Source organism: Symphalangus syndactylus, chromosome 8, assembly GCF_028878055.3.
Source record: "Symphalangus syndactylus isolate Jambi chromosome 8, NHGRI_mSymSyn1-v2.1_pri, whole genome shotgun sequence".
Taxonomy (NCBI): Eukaryota; Metazoa; Chordata; class Mammalia; order Primates; family Hylobatidae; genus Symphalangus; species Symphalangus syndactylus.
Window position 1 is genome coordinate 122,860,934 of NC_072430.2, and position 18,079 is coordinate 122,879,012.

Genomic DNA, 18,079 nt, shown 5'->3' on the forward strand with positions numbered 1-18,079 from the left:
TGAACTGTATTTGCTCTAGGGAGAGCCATTTATGGAAGAAAGAAAATGCTATTACACCAGTTTGTGCACGTTGTGGTTGGGTCTCAAAGCAGGAAATATGACTCAGTTCCTGAATCAGTTTTCAAATTTCTTAGTTTTAACAAACTAGGTTCTCCTTAATCTGTTAAATGAAGATATAACCATAGCTGTTTTCTTTCTGAAAAGTGGTAGCTTTTGAATTACTTAAAACTTATATAATAAAAGATGATTTGTAAAGGAATATGGTCAAAAGCTTGTTTAATTTTTTAGCATAAAAACTAAAATTAGTCTTAATACCAAGAGCCATCTGTTACTTCCCTTAGTTATTCAGATGCAATTGATTTTCTCATAAGTTCAAAGAAAGAAGAAATATTTAGAGGATTTGGAATCCAGGTTAGTTTACTGGAAAAAGAAAAGCTTCAGAAAGAAGACCTAGTGCTTTTATAAAGCTTATGAAGAATTGTTTTTGTAAAAGATAGTGGCTGACACTTCTTTACCAGATAAAGAGTGAAAGAAAACAAATGGCTGTTAAAGCAGCGCTGCCTTTTTTTTTTTTTTTTTTTTTTGAGATGGCGTCTCACTCTGTTGCCCAGGCTGGACTGCAGTGGTGCCATCTCAGCTCACTGCAACCTCCACCTCCTGGGTTCAAGCAGTTCATCTGCCTCAGCCTCCTGAGTAGCTGGGATTACAGGCACGCACCACTACACCTGGCTAATTTTTTGTATTTTTTCATAGAGATGGCGTTTTACCACGTTGGCCAGACTGCTCTCAAACTTCTGACCTCAGGTGATCTGCCTGCCTCAACCTCCCACAGTGCTAAGATTGCAGGTGTGAGCCACCATGCCCAGCCTTTTCTTTTCTTTTTTTTTTTTTTTTTTTTTTTTTGACAAGGTCTTGTTCTGTCACCTAGGCTGGAGTGCAGTGGCATAGTCACAGCTACTGCACCCTCAACTTCCCAGGCTCAAGCGGTCCTCTCACCTCAGCCTCCTGAGTGTCTGGGACTACAGGCACATGCCACCACACCTGGCTTATTTTTTGTTTGTTTTTTATAGAGAGGAGGTTTCACTGTGTTGCCCAGGCTAGTCTCGAACTCCTGGGCTCAAGCAATCCTCCTCCCTGGGCCTCCCAAAGTGCTGGGATTATAGATGTGAGCCACCACGTCCAGCTGCATCCCTGCTTTGGATTAGCTATAACTACCTGAAAAGAAGTGTTAAAATATTTGAACAGACTTTTTTAAATTGTGTAACCATTCTCCCCTAGACAGTCTTCACTAGGTGCAAGCCTGCACAGTGGCACACACCTGTAGTGCCAGCTGCTTGAGGGGTTCAAGTGGGGAGGGTTGCTGGAGCCCAGGAGTTCAAGTCCAGCCTGGACAACATAGTGAGATTCCACCTCAAAAAAAGGAAAAGATCTAAATGCAATAATAATAATCCTGGAAAGAAAGAGTTAAGCTAGATTTCTTAAATCTCCTTTCCATTCTGTGCTTTTCTTACAATGGAGCTCCAGTTCACATTGCTATTCTTGTAGCTACCACAAGGGTCAAAGAACCAACCCCACCCACTCAAGTGGGTGGAGTAAGTAACATTCATAGTGTTGGAGCAGAGTGCACAGTAAATGGCTCCCTGAGTTGGTTAAACAGTGACCAACCCATGATAACCACAGGAAGGTTATTACTTTGTCACAGGCCATTTTTAAAGGCGGAATGCCTCTGCTGCTAGAGTAGGAAGGTAATGGTGATGAGTGATAGGTTGCCTCCACCCATCTCCTGGTGTCATATTGGGAGAAGGGGGTACAAACTGAAAAGTGAATCATGGTTAAAAGTGCAAGTGAAGTAACAAGGAAGTGTTGGCTGGTTTTACCAAGGGGAGGGAGCAAAGCAGTTGAACATGATATAAATTTGGCTCTCAGTACCTCTTAGATCTCAGAATATTAACTTAGTAAGCTTGAAATTAAACTAAATCTTAGGGACTTAGGGATTTAAACTAAATTCCCACCACATCTGATTTCCCCTTCCTCCAAATACCAATAGTACGTGCAACACAGACTTGTAGCTCAGAGGTCGCATGCTGTTTCAAATTCTTGGGATATACATGTTACTTTTTTAAAAGAAGTGGTATATCAGACACCTGAAGGTCAAGTCTCTCTGTGCCACCAACAAACTCTCGTGACCTTGAGCCCCTCCTCTCAGTTCCTCTTCGGTAAAAGAGATACCTCACAGTGGCTGTGCGATCACCAAATAGGAACTACATGTGGCATTATTTATCTTTTGCCCTTGTGTGAAAAAATGTAGTCTTGCCGGTTGAAAGTTTCTTCCAGCTATAGGAAAATGGTTAAAAAACATGTGGAATATTAAGAAATTATTGTTCAGCCAGGCACGGGGACTCATTCCTGTAATCCCAGCACTTTTGGAGGCCAAGGCAGGAGCATCGCTTGAGGTCAAGAGTTCAAGCCCAGCCTGGGCAATGTAGTGAGACCCTGTCTTTGTATATAAATAAATAAGTAGGCCGGGCGCAGTGGCTCATGCCTGTAATCCCAGCACTTTGGGAGGCCAGGACAGGTGGATTGCTTGAGGTCAGGAGTTCGAGCCCAACCTGGGCAACATGGTGAAACCCCATCTCTACTAAAAAATATAAAAATTATCTGGATGTGGTGGTGGACACCTGTAATCCCAGCTACTAGGGAGGCTGAGGCAGGAGAATTGCTTGAACCCAGGAGGTGGAGGTTGCAATGAGCCGAGATCACGCCACTGCACTCCAGCCTGGGTGACACAGTGAGACTCCATCTCAAAAAAAATGAATTAATTAAAATAAAATGTTTGTTTCTTAAGCCATGTCATTCTGGAAGCAGTTTCCACCAGGTGAAGCAGTCATAGTGACAGAGAAAAAAATAGGGAGTCTCAGTCTGTTTTTTATTGCTATAACAGAATACCACAGACTGAATAATGTTTATTTGACTCACGTTCTGGGGACTGGGAAGTCCAAGAGTGTGGCACCAGCATCTGGCAAGGGCCTTCGTGCCCTTTACCGTCATCCTGTAGCAAAAGGCAGAAGGGCAAGAGAGGGCCAGAATCACTTTTTTTTTTTTTGTTTGTTTTTTTTTTTTTGAGACGGAGTCTCACTCTGTCACCCAGGCTGGAGTGTGCCCAGGCTGGAGTGCAGTGGTGCGATCTCACCTCACTGCAAGCTCTGCCTCCTGGGTTCACACCATTCTCCTGCCTCAGCCTCCCGAGTAGCTGGGACTACAGGCTCCTGCCACCATGCCCGGCTAATTTTTTTGTTTTTGTATTTTTAGTAGATATGAGGTTTCACTGTGTTAGCCAGGATGGTCTCAATCTCCTGACCTCGTGATCCGCCCACCTCGGCCTCCCAACGTACTGGGATTACAGGCATGAGCCACCATACCTGGCCCAGACTCACTTTTTTAACAACCCCTCTTGTGGATAACAAACCAACTTCCCCTATAACAACATGAATCCATTCATAAAGGCAGAGTCCTCATGGCCTAATCACCTGTTACCGTCACAGTGGCAATTAAATTTCAACATGTGGCCAGGCATGGTGGCTCACTCCTGTAATCCCAGTACTTTGGGAGGCCAAGGTAGAAGGATCACTTGAGCCCAGAAGTTGAAGGCTGCAGTGAGCTATTGTATCAGTGCACTGTAGCCTGGACTACAGAGTAAGACACTGCTTCCGAAACAATAATAATAATAATAATAATTGTAAATTTTGGCTGGGTGTGGAAAAATTAGCCAGGCATGGTGGTGCATGCCTGTAGTCCTAGCTACTCAGGAGGCTGAGGCAGGAGAATCGCTTGATCCCAGGAGATAGAGGTTGCAGTGAGCTGAGATTGCACCACTGCATTCCAGCCTGGACAACAGAGTAAGACTCCGTCTCAAAAATAATAATAATAATAAATTTTAACATGAGTTTGCAAAAGGACATTCAAACCATAGCAGAAGGTATAAAAGGGGTTCTTGGTTTTTTGGGTTTTTTTGTTTTTGTTTTCATTTAATTCAAAAACCTGGAAAGTAGCCAGCAGTAGGTTCTGGTTTGGGGGAAAAGACATGTAGAGTATACAACCTTCTGGACACCAGTATTAATAGCTAGCTAAGATTTCATTATTGACTGTCCTTTGCCTTAAGAGCTGGCTATGCACTGAGTAATTTTAAAGCATACAAGATCAGCAGACAAACAGATCAGTTCCCAAGAGTCCTGGTTTTTTCCCTTTATTCACCTGGGTTAGTGGCTCAGCCTGTACTTAGGTTGGTAACTAACAATCTGTTCTCTCACTTGACATTTGGCATCCTTTTGCTCTCTTGAAAACAAAACATGATTAAGTACAATGTAGGATCTGGAGGAGAACAGAGAACATATTAAGGGTGTAGTCAAGTCCTAAAAAAGGATGAGCTTTGATTAAAGATTCTCGGCCAGGCACAGTGGCTCATGCCTATAATCCCAGCACTTTGGGAGGACGAGGCGGGCAGATCATCTGAGGTCAGGAGTTCAAGACCAGCCTGACCAACATGGAGAAACCCTGTCTCAACTAAAAATACGGAAAAAAATTAGCCGGGCATGGTGGCACATGCCAGCTACTTGGGAGGCTCGGGCAGGAGAATCACTTGAACCTGGGAGGCAGAGGTTGTGGTGAGCCGAGATCGCGCCATTGCACTCTGGCCTGGGCAAAAAAAGATTCTCATCTCAGTTTTGTGACTTGTTTGGTGACTAAATCCACTTCCCCTCTGTCTCTACTTTCCCATCCACCAAATGAAAGTTAGGAAGAATGCCAACTTAGGAAGAGCTTGGCAAGTGCAGTACTTAAAAAATAATGAAATTATCATGGCCTTTGGATTAACGTATTTGGTTTTGTTTTGTTTTTATTTTCTAGTTATTAAAGAGGGTGTACGGGAGTTTCTTGGTAAATCCAGAATCAGGTATGTAGTCATGTGAGCAACTATGGAATGACATGGGAAGAGAGGTGTCCTTTTTATGTTGTGCTTTTTTTACCCAAAGGATTTCATTTAAATATTATTACAAATATTTCTGCATGAGCCCATTCCTAATTTCAACTGCCTCCATAAAGATAGCTTTTAAGGGGCTTTGCTTTATCCAGTATGGAACACAGTAGGGGTACAAAATTGATGTATGGCATTTTTAACATTTACTCGATGGGGCCACATGACTCTTACTTAATCTTTCAGCCAGAGGGCCACATTTGTTTGTTCATGGTAATTAAAATGGCTTTGAAAAGAATGAGCAAACATTGATTCCCGCCCTCAGCCCTTAGTAACCTTTTTCTGCACACTACATATTTGGAGAAAGAAGAGGAATATTCACCACACTATTCTTGTGATTTCAAGTAATAAAAATCAGACCCTTTCTTAATCCAGTCTTCTAATAGGTTGTCTCAACATTCATGGCCAGAGGAATTGAAAGGCACCGTGTCATCCTTGAATAGAACAGCTATGTTATACTGCTTTAAAGGAGGTTTAAAGTGGAAAAACTGAACAGCCTTTTTACCCTGTGATTCAGTGGCATGTCTCAGATTCTGAGGCATTTAGCAGGACCCCAAAGTGAGAACCAGGTAGTAAGACTATTGGAACATAATATTTTTTACTCAACTATTACAACTTTGGTACCTTGATTAGAAAAGTCTTCTAAGAAGGAAGTTCTCTGTCACTCTTAACAGTAGTTACTTGTGCTAGCTTATTTCATCACCTCACGTATTTTTTCAGACAGTCTCATTCTGTTGCCCAGGCTGGAATGCAGTGGTACAGTCATAGCTCACTGCAGCCTCCTCCAAATCTTGGGCTCAAGCAATCTTCCTGCTTTAGCCTCTCCAGTAGCTGGGACCTACAGGCACATGCCACCATACCCAACTAATTTTTTTAATATTTTGTAGAAACAGAGTCTCACTGTCTGCTGCCCAGACTGCCAAAACAGAGTAAGGAGGTCTCAAACTCCTAGCCTCGAGCAATCTACCCACCTCAGCCTCCGCCTCCCAGAGAGTTGGGATTACAGGCATGAGCCACCATACCCAGCACCATTTTTTTTTTAATCTCCAAATTGGCGGGATGAATGTGTCACAGAAATAAAAGCCAAGATAACACTGTAGGCTTTTGGCGAAATCAAGGTGTTAAAAGAAAGAAACAGATCTAGAACAGAAAAATCATGTCCAAAGTCTTGGGCATGCTTGTCACAGCCAACATCCTGACATGGAAAGTTTATATTTCTGTCCCTGGGCCTCCTTCTACCTCCCACTAAATCATAGACATTGCCAGATTGCAGACCCTATCTTCATACAAGTGTGAAATGTAAAAGTGTGTGAAAGTAGTGTCTCAACCAGGTGCAGTGGCTCACACCTGTAATCCCAGCACTTTCGGGAGGCCAAGGTGAGTGAATTGCTTGAGCCCAGGAGTTCAGGACCAGCCTGGACAACATAATGAGACACCTGTCTCTACAAAAAATACAGAAATTAGCCAGGCATGGTGGCAGCCACCTGTAATACCAGGTACTCAGGTGGCTGAAGCACGAGAATCGCTTGAACCCAGGAGGCCGAGATTGCACCACTGCCCTCCAGCCTGGGCAATAGAGCAAGATTCAGTCTCAAAAGAAAAAAAAATGACAGTAGAATCTCTCCTCTTCTTTTTTAATGGGTTTACCTAGGCACGTTTGGAAAACTCAGCAAGTCATACTAGATTTTTACTTCTCTTCATCCTCAGTATATTCTGTTCATCATGTTAGAAGCCTTACTTAAAGACAGACTTTACCTTAACTATAGTTTTATTTGCTTTTATTTGGCTTCCTAAAACTAGCAAACCTCAGCTCTAAATCTTTTTTAATCTAACCTCGTAAGCTGTGTGCTTATTTGGTTTTCAAGTACCCAAAATGGAATGATGATTGATATTATTTAATGCTGGAGTGCCAAAAATGTGCTAAGCATTATCTAGAGCAAAGATTTAGCCCATCCTCCCGAAGAGCCCATGCTCAACAAAACATACAGACCTCAGCCGGGCGTGGTGGCTCACGCCTGTAATCCCAGCACTATCGGAGGCCAGGGCGGGTGGATCACCTGCAGTCAGGAGTTCAAGGCCAGCCCGACTAACATGGAGAAGCCCCGTCTCTACTAAAAGTACAAAATTAGCCAGGCATGGTGGCGCATGCCTGTAATCCCAACTGCTTAGGAGGCTGAGGCAGGAGAATCGCTTGAACCTGGGAGGCGGATGTCGTGGTGAGCCAAGATCGTGCCATTGCACTCCAGCCTGGGCAATAAGAGCAAAACTCCATCTCAAAAAAAAAAAAAAAAATACAGATCTCAGGAATGCTTTTGGGAAAAAATGAAATAGTAATGAGGTTTCAGATACTTGGAAGTGTGAAAGCCATACAGTTCTGGTGAATTTATTCCCGTCAGTTGCCTAGAATATAAAATGATCCTCAGTGATACACAAATATTCTTGCAAAAACATCTCTAGGCCGTTTGACACTTATTAATCATTTGATTCTATAATCAAGTGTTCCAGCCGGCTTCTGGGAATTCATAGTGAACATGCTGTAAAGACGCAGGTCATCCAACGGTTTCAGTCCATGTCCTGCACCCGTATTGATGACCTGTCATGTTCCACATACTTTAAGTATTGTACATTCTTTTAATGCTCACAACAGTCTCCCCTATCTCCACACCCCCTCTCTGGCTGCTTTTTCTTTTTCTTTTTTTTTCTTTTTTTTTTTTTGGAGACAGAATTTCACTCTTGTTGCTCAGGCTGGAGTGCAGTAGCACGATCTCAGCTCATTACAACCTCCACCTCCCAGGTTCAAGCAATTCTTCTGCCTCAGCCTCCAGAGTACCTGGGACCACAGGCGTGCACCACCACACCCAGCTAATTTTGTATTTTTAGTAGAGACAGGGTTTTGCCATATTGGCCAGGCAGGTCTCGAACTCCTGACCTCAGGTGATCCACCCACCTTGGCCTCCCAAAGTGCTGGGAATACAGGCTTGAGCCACTGTGCCCAGCCCACCCTACCCCTCCCCCGCTTTTTTTTTTTTTAACAGATGAGGGAATTAACAGGTCAGGCAATTTTTTTTTTTTTTGGAGTTGGAGTCTCGCTCTGTTGTGCAATGGTGCAATCTCAGCTCACTGCAACCTCCACCTCCTGGGTTCAAGTGATTCTCCTGCCTCAGCCTCCCAAGTAGCTAGGATTACAGGCGCCCACCACCACGCCTGGCTAATTTTTGTGTTTTTAGTAGAGACAGGGTTTTGCCATGTTGGCCAGACTGCTCTCAAACTCCTGACCTCAGGTGATCTGCCCACCTCGGCCTCCCAAAATGCTGGGATTACAGGTGTGAGCCACCACACCCAGCAGTTTTTTTAAGGTCACAAAATGACAAGACTAGGATTTGGACCCAGTTCTGTTCGACTCAAAATAGAGTGCCCTACACTTATGTGTCATGCTGCATTTGGCAAGTCACATCACTTCTTTGAATCTCCTTTTCCCTCTGTAAAACAGTAACCTTATCTAGCCTGCAGACTTCACAGCATGGTTATGGAGATCAAATGAAGTAAAATGTTTTAAAAATTTTACAATGTATACCAATAAAAGCTATTGGGGAGGTATATATATGAACAGATAGTTGGTTTTTCTATCATGCCTCCTCATAAAGAGTTTGCAGTGGCACGTAGAAGGGTTTATCTTATTATCACAAAGCTACCCATTTGCTGGCCGTAGTGATACTTGGCACATTAAACTATCAGAGAAATATATGTGGCTCCTTTACAACTGTGTCTGGAAGGGTACATTTCCAATCAGAGTTCCCATGTTCTGACTTTCTCCCATTACATATTTGTAATTAGTCATCTTTGATACTGATTCAAATTTTTGATTAACATTAATTATATATATTTACCAGAATCTTATAAAAATTAAGATTTTATTTCACCTCATTTTGCCCTGTGAGGTAGATGGAAATAGACTATATTCTACCCAGGTTAAAAATACAGATAATGAGACAAAGTAAAATGTCAATAGAACCTGAAAAAAAATTTTTTTTAATTGCCTCTAGTCTCTGTTTGCTTGGTAGAGATAGTATGCTGCTTTTTTTTTTTTTTTTTTTTTTAATGTAACTGCTGGGTGGTTTTTTGTTTCTTGTTTTTTTTTTCTCCCTCCAGGATACAATGTCTCTTTGCTATATGACCTTGAAAATCTTCCGGCATCCAAGGATTCCATTGTGCATCAAGCTGGCATGTTGAAGCGAAATTGTTTTGCCTCTGTCTTTGAAAAATACTTCCAATTCCAAGAAGAGGGCAAGGAAGGAGAGAACAGGGCAGTTATCCATTATAGGGATGATGAGACCATGTGAGTATAGAATTTGGTCCTGAAGCCTGGATATGGCTGCCACACCACCATGGCACTTACTGAAAGAAATATGGCTTGGTCAGACTTTCAGCTGTATTGCGTGAAAATGTTTTTCTCATAAAATGTCTTAAGCCAGGAAGTAGATGATAGGGCAGAAATCAGCCACTCCTCCTACTCTCCAGATACTGATTGCTGACAGATGGTGGAAAGAGAATCCAATGCTTTCCTTTAAGGCACCACTGTTCTGAGTCATGTTTAAGAGTATAGCCTGGATAATGAGCAGGCAGGGTGACCATAGGTTCCATGTTATATTTACAAGTCAATAAAATCTACTTCTGATAATTTCCATCTGCTGCCGCTCTTAGGGCATTCATTTTGTGCACTGACTTTGTTGACCATAAATATCTCATTTGGCACACCTTTATGTTATGATTTAAGAGATTTATGACTTTAGCCTTCTGATGCACTTGTAGATCAAGTTATTAACAAAACCCCATTCTGATACTATACTTATCTTCATGGATTTTGTTCCCTTCAGGTATGTTGAGTCTAAAAAGGACAGAGTCACAGTAGTCTTCAGCACAGTGTTTAAGGATGACGACGATGTGGTCATTGGAAAGGTGTTCATGCAGGTATGGAGCAGACATCCTGGGGGAAAACCATGCATGGCAACTTATACCTTTGCACCCAAACATACAATGAGTGTAGGAAAGAGATCTAGCAGCTCTACTGATGTTAGAATTTTTTTTTTTTTTTCGAGACGGAGTTTTGCTCTTCTTGCCCTGGCTGGAGTGCAATGGTGCGATCTCGGCTCACCGCAACCTCCACCTCTCGGATTCAAGCGATTCTCCTGCCTCAACCTCCCAAGTAGCTGGGATTATAGGCACGTGCCACCACACCCAGCTAATTTTGTATTTTTAATAGAGATGGGGTTTCTCCATGTTGGTCAGGCTGATCTCAAACTGCCCACCTCAGGTGATGCCCATCTCGGCCTCCCAAAGTGCTGGGATTACAGGCATGAGCCACCACGCCCAGCCTTGACGTTAGAATTTGTTGAAGATTTAATAGACAGCTCCCACAAAACTTAGCGAATGTTTTTCGTTGCTGCTGCTGTTGTTGTTTTGAGGTGAAGTCTCGCTCTGTCGCCAGGCTGGAGTGTAGTAGCACAATCTCAGCTCACTGCAACCTCTGCTTCCTGGGTTCAAGCGATTCTCCTGCCTCAGCCTCCTGAGTAGCTGGGATTACAGGCACGCGCCACCACGCCCAGCTAATTTTTGTATTTTTAGTAGAGATGAGGTTTCACCATGTTGGCCAGGATGGTCTCAATCTCCTGACCTCATGATCTGCCCACCTCAGCCTCTCAAAGTGCTGGGATTGCAGGCATGAGCCACTGTGCCCAGCCTGATATTTTTTTTCTCAGTGGTTCTAGTTTTGCAGGACAGAACTAAAGGGTGAATTGAGAATTAAACATTGTAACTATGAATGGATATTATGTATCCTTCCTACTGTGGAGTCTTTGACCTAAAACTTTGTCAGGTTTCCTAACCCTAACCTCTTGTGTTTCCTCAGATTTCTAGTAAGGTCTGCTCTTGGTTTGGTCCTAAGGTCTTTTCAGAATGGACTGTATAGCCAATTATTTGGTAGTAGATAACGCATAAACAGGTAGAGTTGTTGAATTGACAGACTGAGCCTGAGTTTGGATGGGTCACCATAGAGTACTTCCCTCACAAGAAGCTCATCTTAAGAAGAGTCATGAGAGGCCAGGCGCGGTGGTTGACGCCTGTAATCCCAGCACTGTGGGAGGCCGAGGTGGGCGGATCACAAGGTCAAGAGGTCAAGACCATCCTGGCCAACATGGTGAAACCCCGTCTCTACTAAAAAAATACAAAAAATTAGCCGGGTGTGGTGACAGGCACCTGTAATCCCAGCTACTTGGGAGGCTGAGGCAGGAGAATTGCTTGAACCCAGGAGGCGGAGGTTGCAGTGAGCCAAGATCGCGCCATTGCACTCCAGCCTGGCAAAAAGAGCGAAACTCGGACTCAAAAAAAAAAGAGAGTCCTGAGAGTTAGCAGGGCATTTTGTAATTGGATTTTTGGTGTAGTTGCATTCAGGTCGTTGTGTACCAGTCTGCTGGCCAGTTAGTTGCTGGCTCTAGGATGGACGTGAGAGTTCGTTGGTCAAGTGACATTCAGGCTGGTTTCTTCTGAGATGGCTCAGCATTCAAAATCTAGTACAATGGTAAAATTTTTTGAAAACGTTACTACCTTCATTCTGTTCCTTGGCAGGGTGGTAAAGGTTTTTAAATTCTGAAGCAGAATCTTTTGCCAAATAGAGTTGAAAGACAGCTGTGCTTAACATTAAAGATACTTTGCATAGCCTTCTAAGTGGCTAGGGAAATCTTCAAAAGTGATATTCTCAATTGCTCCATCCCTAGTGGCTTTTGTATTTTGGCTAATTAATCAGAAACTCTAGTTTGGGAGTCACTATACAGAAAAATTGGAATATTGACACTTCAGCATTGGCTAGTGCTGAACTTAATGAAAGAATATATAAATATACATGTATCTCTTGGGTCCTAAAAGTAAGCCTCTAGATAGGCATTTCATGTGTTTTTATGCAGAATTGACAGGGGAATTAAATGCAGTAGCTCAGAAATTGGGCTAAATCCAGAGTGACAAAACTAACTTTAAAAGCTCTGAAGTATATATTTAGATTTGGCTGGTTTTTTACCAATCTTATTCCATTTTATTCCAGGAAACAACTTATTTTTATACTTTAAACAGATGTTATCTTGGAGAGTGTACCGGAGATTTGTTCCTTAGGAGAATTTTGTGTATTCTTTTTTGGCATATGAATTTAAATGCCTCCTTCAGGGTACCTGTGGTAGGGCACTTACCTAAAAGGAAAGACAAAGCCTCTTTTGCATTTTGGCACTAACAGGATCTCTGGATAGTAACTGGCCTGGTGCAGTGCTAGACTCGGGAAGTCATCTGCCCTGCCACCCTTTCCAGATTCAGAGCCTGAGGTAATTTGTTGGAAATGACAATGGAAAACTGGACTTTTGCTGGATTTTCCCAAAAAGTAAACAGAACTTTTTCCTAGGCCTGGAATTGTAAATTTCTAGGAAAAAGAATGAGGGACACCTGGCACAGAAAGTTGTACCCTGAGAACACTGTTTGAAGTTCCTCGTGGTCACTAGTCTACTTGTTGCCAGCCTTTGTGGCCTTTCGCTTCCAGCATGCACATCCAGCCTGGTCAGAATTCAAGTCTTGCTTTTGTCATTTGGCAAGCAGGCTCTGAGGGATGCTTTCTGCCTCTCAGAAAAAGACAGGAAGTGTATTCTTCCACTCTCATGGATGTCTTACTGCTAATGGTATGGGCATGTCAGCTGAGTACTGGAAAATGTCTGATACAAGCCATCATTTCAACACTTATTCCATGAAAAGCAGCAGGACCAGTAATTATGCTTTTGGAGATTAGCTTATGGTGAACTAGAATTCTTTTCATATTATAAGATTTTAAAGTCAAGTTAGTAACTAAATAACCAGGAAAAGTTAAGTGGAAACCACTGGTTTTTATATGTTCAGGGACAGAGACACAAGCATCTGCCTCTTAGGCAGTTGTAAAGATGTATTTTGAGGGCCCTTTCTGCCTATTTGCATGTGTGGGTATGTTTGTAGGATATTTTCCTGAACTGGGAACAGTGAGTCCAAGTCAGTAATTTTGGTAGATATTGCCAAACTCTTCTCCATCAGGGTAGTAGCATTTTATCGTCTACCAGTGATGGAGAGGAGTGCCTGTTTTCCCAGAGTATGTTGTAAACTTTGGATTTCTCCTGATCTTTTAGGTTAAAGGTGGTATCTGTGTCCACTTATGATGACATAAAAAGATGTTCTGAGGTCAGAACATCTTTTCTTATGTTACAGATCATTTGATTTTCTTATGAAGTCTCTTTATGTCCTTTACCCATTATTCTGTAGGGTCATTGAGCTTCTCAATTTCTTTACATACTAGGGAGAGTAGCCTTTCATCTGTGATTAAGAGTTGAAATATTTTCACCAGTTTGTCATTGGACCGTGTTTTGTGGGGTTTTTTCCCGCATGTGGAAGTTTGTTTTTACATAATCAAATTAATCAATCTTACCTTTTATGGCTTCTAGATTTTGAGTTAGAGGTAGAAAGCCCTTCCCTACTTGAAGGTTATAAAGAAATTTACCTATGTTATTTTCTGAGTATTTTTACAGTTACATATTTTATACATGAGTTTTTCTTATTTGTTGAGAGCTCCTCTTGGTATATGGTATGAAAGAATGATCTTTTTTTCTAAGTGGCTATCCAGTGGCCCCAGTAGCAATTATTTCCTTTTTTACACCCCTAATTTAAGATGCTACCTTTATCATATGCTAAATTCCTTGTATATATTTGGATTTATTCCGAACTTCCTATGATAAATAGTACTTTGGAAGAGAGAAATAGTCTAATGCTCAAAAGACATCCTTGCCAGAAGGAGAGTAAAAAGGCAATATTGCTGGATTACGTATAACAAAGATGCCAATGAAGATGGAGGGCTGTTTGGGTGTGTTTGTTTGTTTGTTTAAGTTTTATTTAGGAGAGAGAACCGAGGAGAAGCAAAGACATCAGATACTCTAAAGAATAGTCCCAGTCAGGCACAGTGGCTTACGCCTGTAATCCCAGCACTTTGGGAGGCCTAGGCAGGTGGATCACTAGAGGCCAGTTTGAGACCAGCCTGGCCAACATGGTGAAACCCTGTTTCTACTTTAAAGGCCAAAAATTAGCCAGGAATGGTGGCATACGCCTGTAATCTCAGCTACTCGTGAGGCTGAGACATGAAAATCACTTGAACCTGGGAGGTGGAGATTGCAGTGAGCCAAGATCACGCCACTGCTCTCCAGCCTGGGTGACAGAGTGAGACCCTGTCTCAAAAAAGAAAGAAAGAATAGGCCCAAGCCAGAAACGTGTCATTGACCGAGTCTTAAATATGTTATTTTCCATATACAAAACTAATGAATGCTAATAAGTCACCACTGGTTTATAAATACCCCATCTCATTGTGAATACCACATGTACCTGTGAATTGGAGCCTTGGAGACACTTAACAAACACAAGAAAATGCCAGCAGTTACATATCTGTTCCATTTAATTCCTTAAGTCTGAAAAGTAAAACCAGTAGAAGTTAAAAAGCTTCTTAACCCCTTTGTAGAATAAAAAATGTTTTCTAGAGAAGGGTGATTTTAGAAGCTTTGCTCTAGAAATTTCCATTTGGGATAATCTTAACTCCTTCCCTTCCTTTGCAGATATTTTTCCTTCGGGAAACAAAATCTGTTCAAAAGGGGACTAATCTAACCCAGCTTATGGTCATTTCTTTCCCTACTTAAAGCTTGGTAGTGTTAGCATGAGAGGCGGTTTGTGAAATAGGTGAGGTCCCAGGCTGGGCATTGGGGCTCCTCAGCCATCATCTTTCTTTTGCCACTAATTGGCAAGAGGGCTTGCTAATCAGTGTGTATTCTTCCTGCCTGCAACTGGAAACAGCCCTTGCCTATTCCTGTACAGTGTGATGATACTAAACCAGCTAGGGTAGAAGCACTTGCTTTCTCTCAGCAAGGCATGTGCTGCATAGCCTCTTTGAAAGACAGAAGAACAAATTACAAAGATAAATTAAGCAGGATCTTTGATTTGAACTCATAACCTGGTAAGGGAGCCAGATGCATTAATGAATAGTAAAATGTCCTAGTAGAGGTTTGTAGAAAAGACATGGCAGCTCCAGCAAGAGAGCAGTACCTGCCTGGGTTTGTTGGAGACGGTATTAGGAGGCGGTATTTGAGCAGCAGTAGAAGGGCACTGCAGGCCACATGGCTGTGTAACCATGCCTTCAGAACTCCTAAAACAAGAGACCTTGGAGAGTCCTTGGCTGCATCCTCCTGCTATCTATCATCTTGGAAGGCCCACTTGATGAATTTGGATCATCCAGTTTTACTGGCATTGCTAGAAAATCTACTTCTGTTCTTGCAGATCTGGCTGAGAGAGGGAAGCCTTGTATTACTTGTCTATTTACATAGGAATGTATGGACTGTAGAAGCTTCAGGTTTGGAGATTGGAACATAGAAGGAAGGGCTTCCTTTATGAGCACCAAGACAACTCAGCTTCTTTCATTCCATTGTCTTCTGTCCCCAAGAAGAGCTTAAGTTTGCTCTAAAGATTTTATTGGTGAATTCTAAATAGCAACAAGATCCTCAGTGTAAAAAGACTTATGCAAAGTCCCAGAGCCCAGAGAAAGTATGGTAGTTTATCACCTGTGTTGGTGCAAGGGAAAAGGATTATCACTACTTTTCATCACATTTTGAAGATCTGACTTACTAAGTACTTTGCAGTCTCTCCCGTTTGAATCTGAAGTGTAGTGGTAGCAGCTAGCACTTGTAATATTTCAGGTTTGGTGTAGTTTATTTTTAACCTCCTGCTGGTCTGGAGGGCTACAAAGGTCACACCACATAGAACAAACCCCATAGCTTGAGTTGCCACTCATCTTATACCCACTTCTCTTCTGGTTGCTTTTGCTTTGTCTTGGCAGGAGTTCAAAGAAGGACGCAGAGCCAGCCACACAGCCCCACAGGTCCTCTTTAGCCACAGGGAACCTCCTCTGGAGCTGAAAGACACGGACGCCGCTGTGGGTGACAACATTGGCTACATTACCTTTGGTGAGCAGGGTACACTTGCTGCTTTCGTGCCGCTTTAATGAGTTCACACAGCAGAATACCTAAATCTGCACAGAACCTTGGTTAACATTTTAAGGTAGGCAAATGCAGGCATACCAAGTTGTTCCTGTTGCCATTGCAGTAAAGGAGGGATGTCACAGGGTATTAATTGCAGAGCAGGCCATATGCTATTTTTGTGCAGTAATCCTTTCCATTATTTTTTTCCCCATTTGTCTTCAATCTTAAAAATAAGACTGAATTCTGATATCAAGAGTTAAGGTCCCTTCAATAGCTCAGCTGGTAGAGCAGAGGACTATAGCTACTTCCTCAGTAGGAGACGTCCTTAGGTCGCTGGTTCGATTCCAGCTTGAAGGAGACAAGTACAGTTTTGGCTGGGCATAGTGGCTCACAGCTGTAATCCCAGCACTTTGGGAGGTCAAGGCAGGTGGATCACGAGGTCAGGAGATCAAGACCATCCTGGCCAACATTGTGAAACTCCGTCTCTACTAAAATACAAAAAAATTAGCTGGGCATGGTGGTGCACGTCTGTAGTCCCAGGTACTCCGGAGGCTGAGGCAGGAGAGTTGCTTGAACCCGGGAGGTGGAGGTCGTAATGAGCTGAGATCGCGCCACTGCACTCCAGCCTGGGCAACAGAGCAAGACTCTGTCTCCAAAAAAAAAAAAAAAAAGAGTTGAGGCTGGGTGCGGTGTCTCACGCCTGGAATCCTAGCACTGTGGAAGGCCAACACGGGCAGATCACCTGAGGTCAGGAGTTCAAGACCAGCCTGGCCAATGTGGTGAAACACTCCGTCTCTACCAAAAAAAATACAAAAAAATTAGCTGGGCGTGGTGGTGTGCGCCTGTAATCCCAGCTGCTCGGGAGGCTGAGTCACAAGAATCCCTTGAACCCAGGAGGCGGAGGTTGCAATGAGCTGAGATCACACCATTGCACTCCAGCCTGGATGACAGAGTGAGACCTTGTCTCAAGAAGAAAAAAGAAGAGAGTTAAGGTTAGGCTGGGCACAGTGGCTTATGCCTGTAATCCCAGCACTTTGGGAGTCCGAAGTTGGTGGGTCACTTGAGTCCAGGAGTTTGGGACCAGCCTGGATAACATGGTGCAACCTCATCTCTACAAAAATCCAGGGACCAGGCGCAGTGGCTCACACCTGTAATCCCAGCACTTTAAGAGGCCAAGGCGAGCAGATCACTTGAGGTCAGGAGTTCGAGACCAACCTGGCCAACATGGTGAAACCACATCTCTACTAAAAATACAAAAATTAGTTGGACATGGTGGCATGTGCCTATAGTCCCAGCTACTCGGCCAGGCGAGGCATGAGAATTGCTTAAACCCGGGAGGTGGAGGTTGCAGCAAACCGAGATCGTCCTGCTGCGCTCCAGCCTGGGAGACTGTCTCAAAAAAAAGATAGCTAGGCATGGTGGTGCATGACTGTAGTCATAGCTACTTGAGAGGCTGAGGTGGGAGGATCACTTGAACCCAGGAGGTCGAGGCTACAGTGAGCTGTGATGGCACCACTACACTCCAGGCTGGGTGGCAGAGTGAGACCCTGTCTCACCAAAAAAAGGAGTTAAGAAGAGAACCACCTAAGCAGCTAGATGGGGGTTCTCTGTCATTTGGCAATTCTTGGTTTTTTTGCTTATTAAGCCCAAGCTCCAGCCATGATCCACTTACTCCACTTTTTCATGGAATAAATTCAGGTCTTCCTTCAGTTGCTCCAGCCTCATGCACTGGCTGATTATGATAGCTTACAGTTTGGAATTAACAGCTTGTTGACACTGCACCCAATGCCACTGGAATGTCTCCTTTGTGAAATGTAATTTAATTCACCTCAGTGGTAAAGGTGAACCTGTTTATTGGTGATGAATCTGTTGATTTACCAAATTTCATTAAATCTAAACTATACACTTTTTTCTTTTTTCTTTCTCTCTGTCACCCAGGCTGGAGTGCAGTGGTGTGATCTCGGCTCACTGCAACCTCTGCTTCCCA

General features: G+C 43.1%; 1 protein-coding gene and 1 non-coding gene across 2 annotated transcripts in view; both read left to right on the forward strand.

The window, feature by feature from the left end:
- ARPC2 (actin related protein 2/3 complex subunit 2) overlaps window positions 1-18,079 on the forward strand; it is a 38,219-nt gene that overhangs the window by 13,321 nt on the left and 6,819 nt on the right. Inside the window, exons 5-8 of the mRNA XM_055290660.2 lie at window positions 4,903-4,948; window positions 9,179-9,365; window positions 9,904-9,997; window positions 15,951-16,077. Of these exons, the coding sequence (XP_055146635.1) occupies window positions 4,903-4,948; window positions 9,179-9,365; window positions 9,904-9,997; window positions 15,951-16,077 (454 nt within the window). The remainder of the gene's footprint in view (window positions 1-4,902; window positions 4,949-9,178; window positions 9,366-9,903; window positions 9,998-15,950; window positions 16,078-18,079) is intronic.
- On the forward strand, window positions 16,357-16,449 carry TRNAY-AUA (transfer RNA tyrosine (anticodon AUA)). Its single transcript has 2 exons — window positions 16,357-16,393; window positions 16,414-16,449. It is a non-coding gene; the product is annotated as a tRNA-Tyr (tRNA).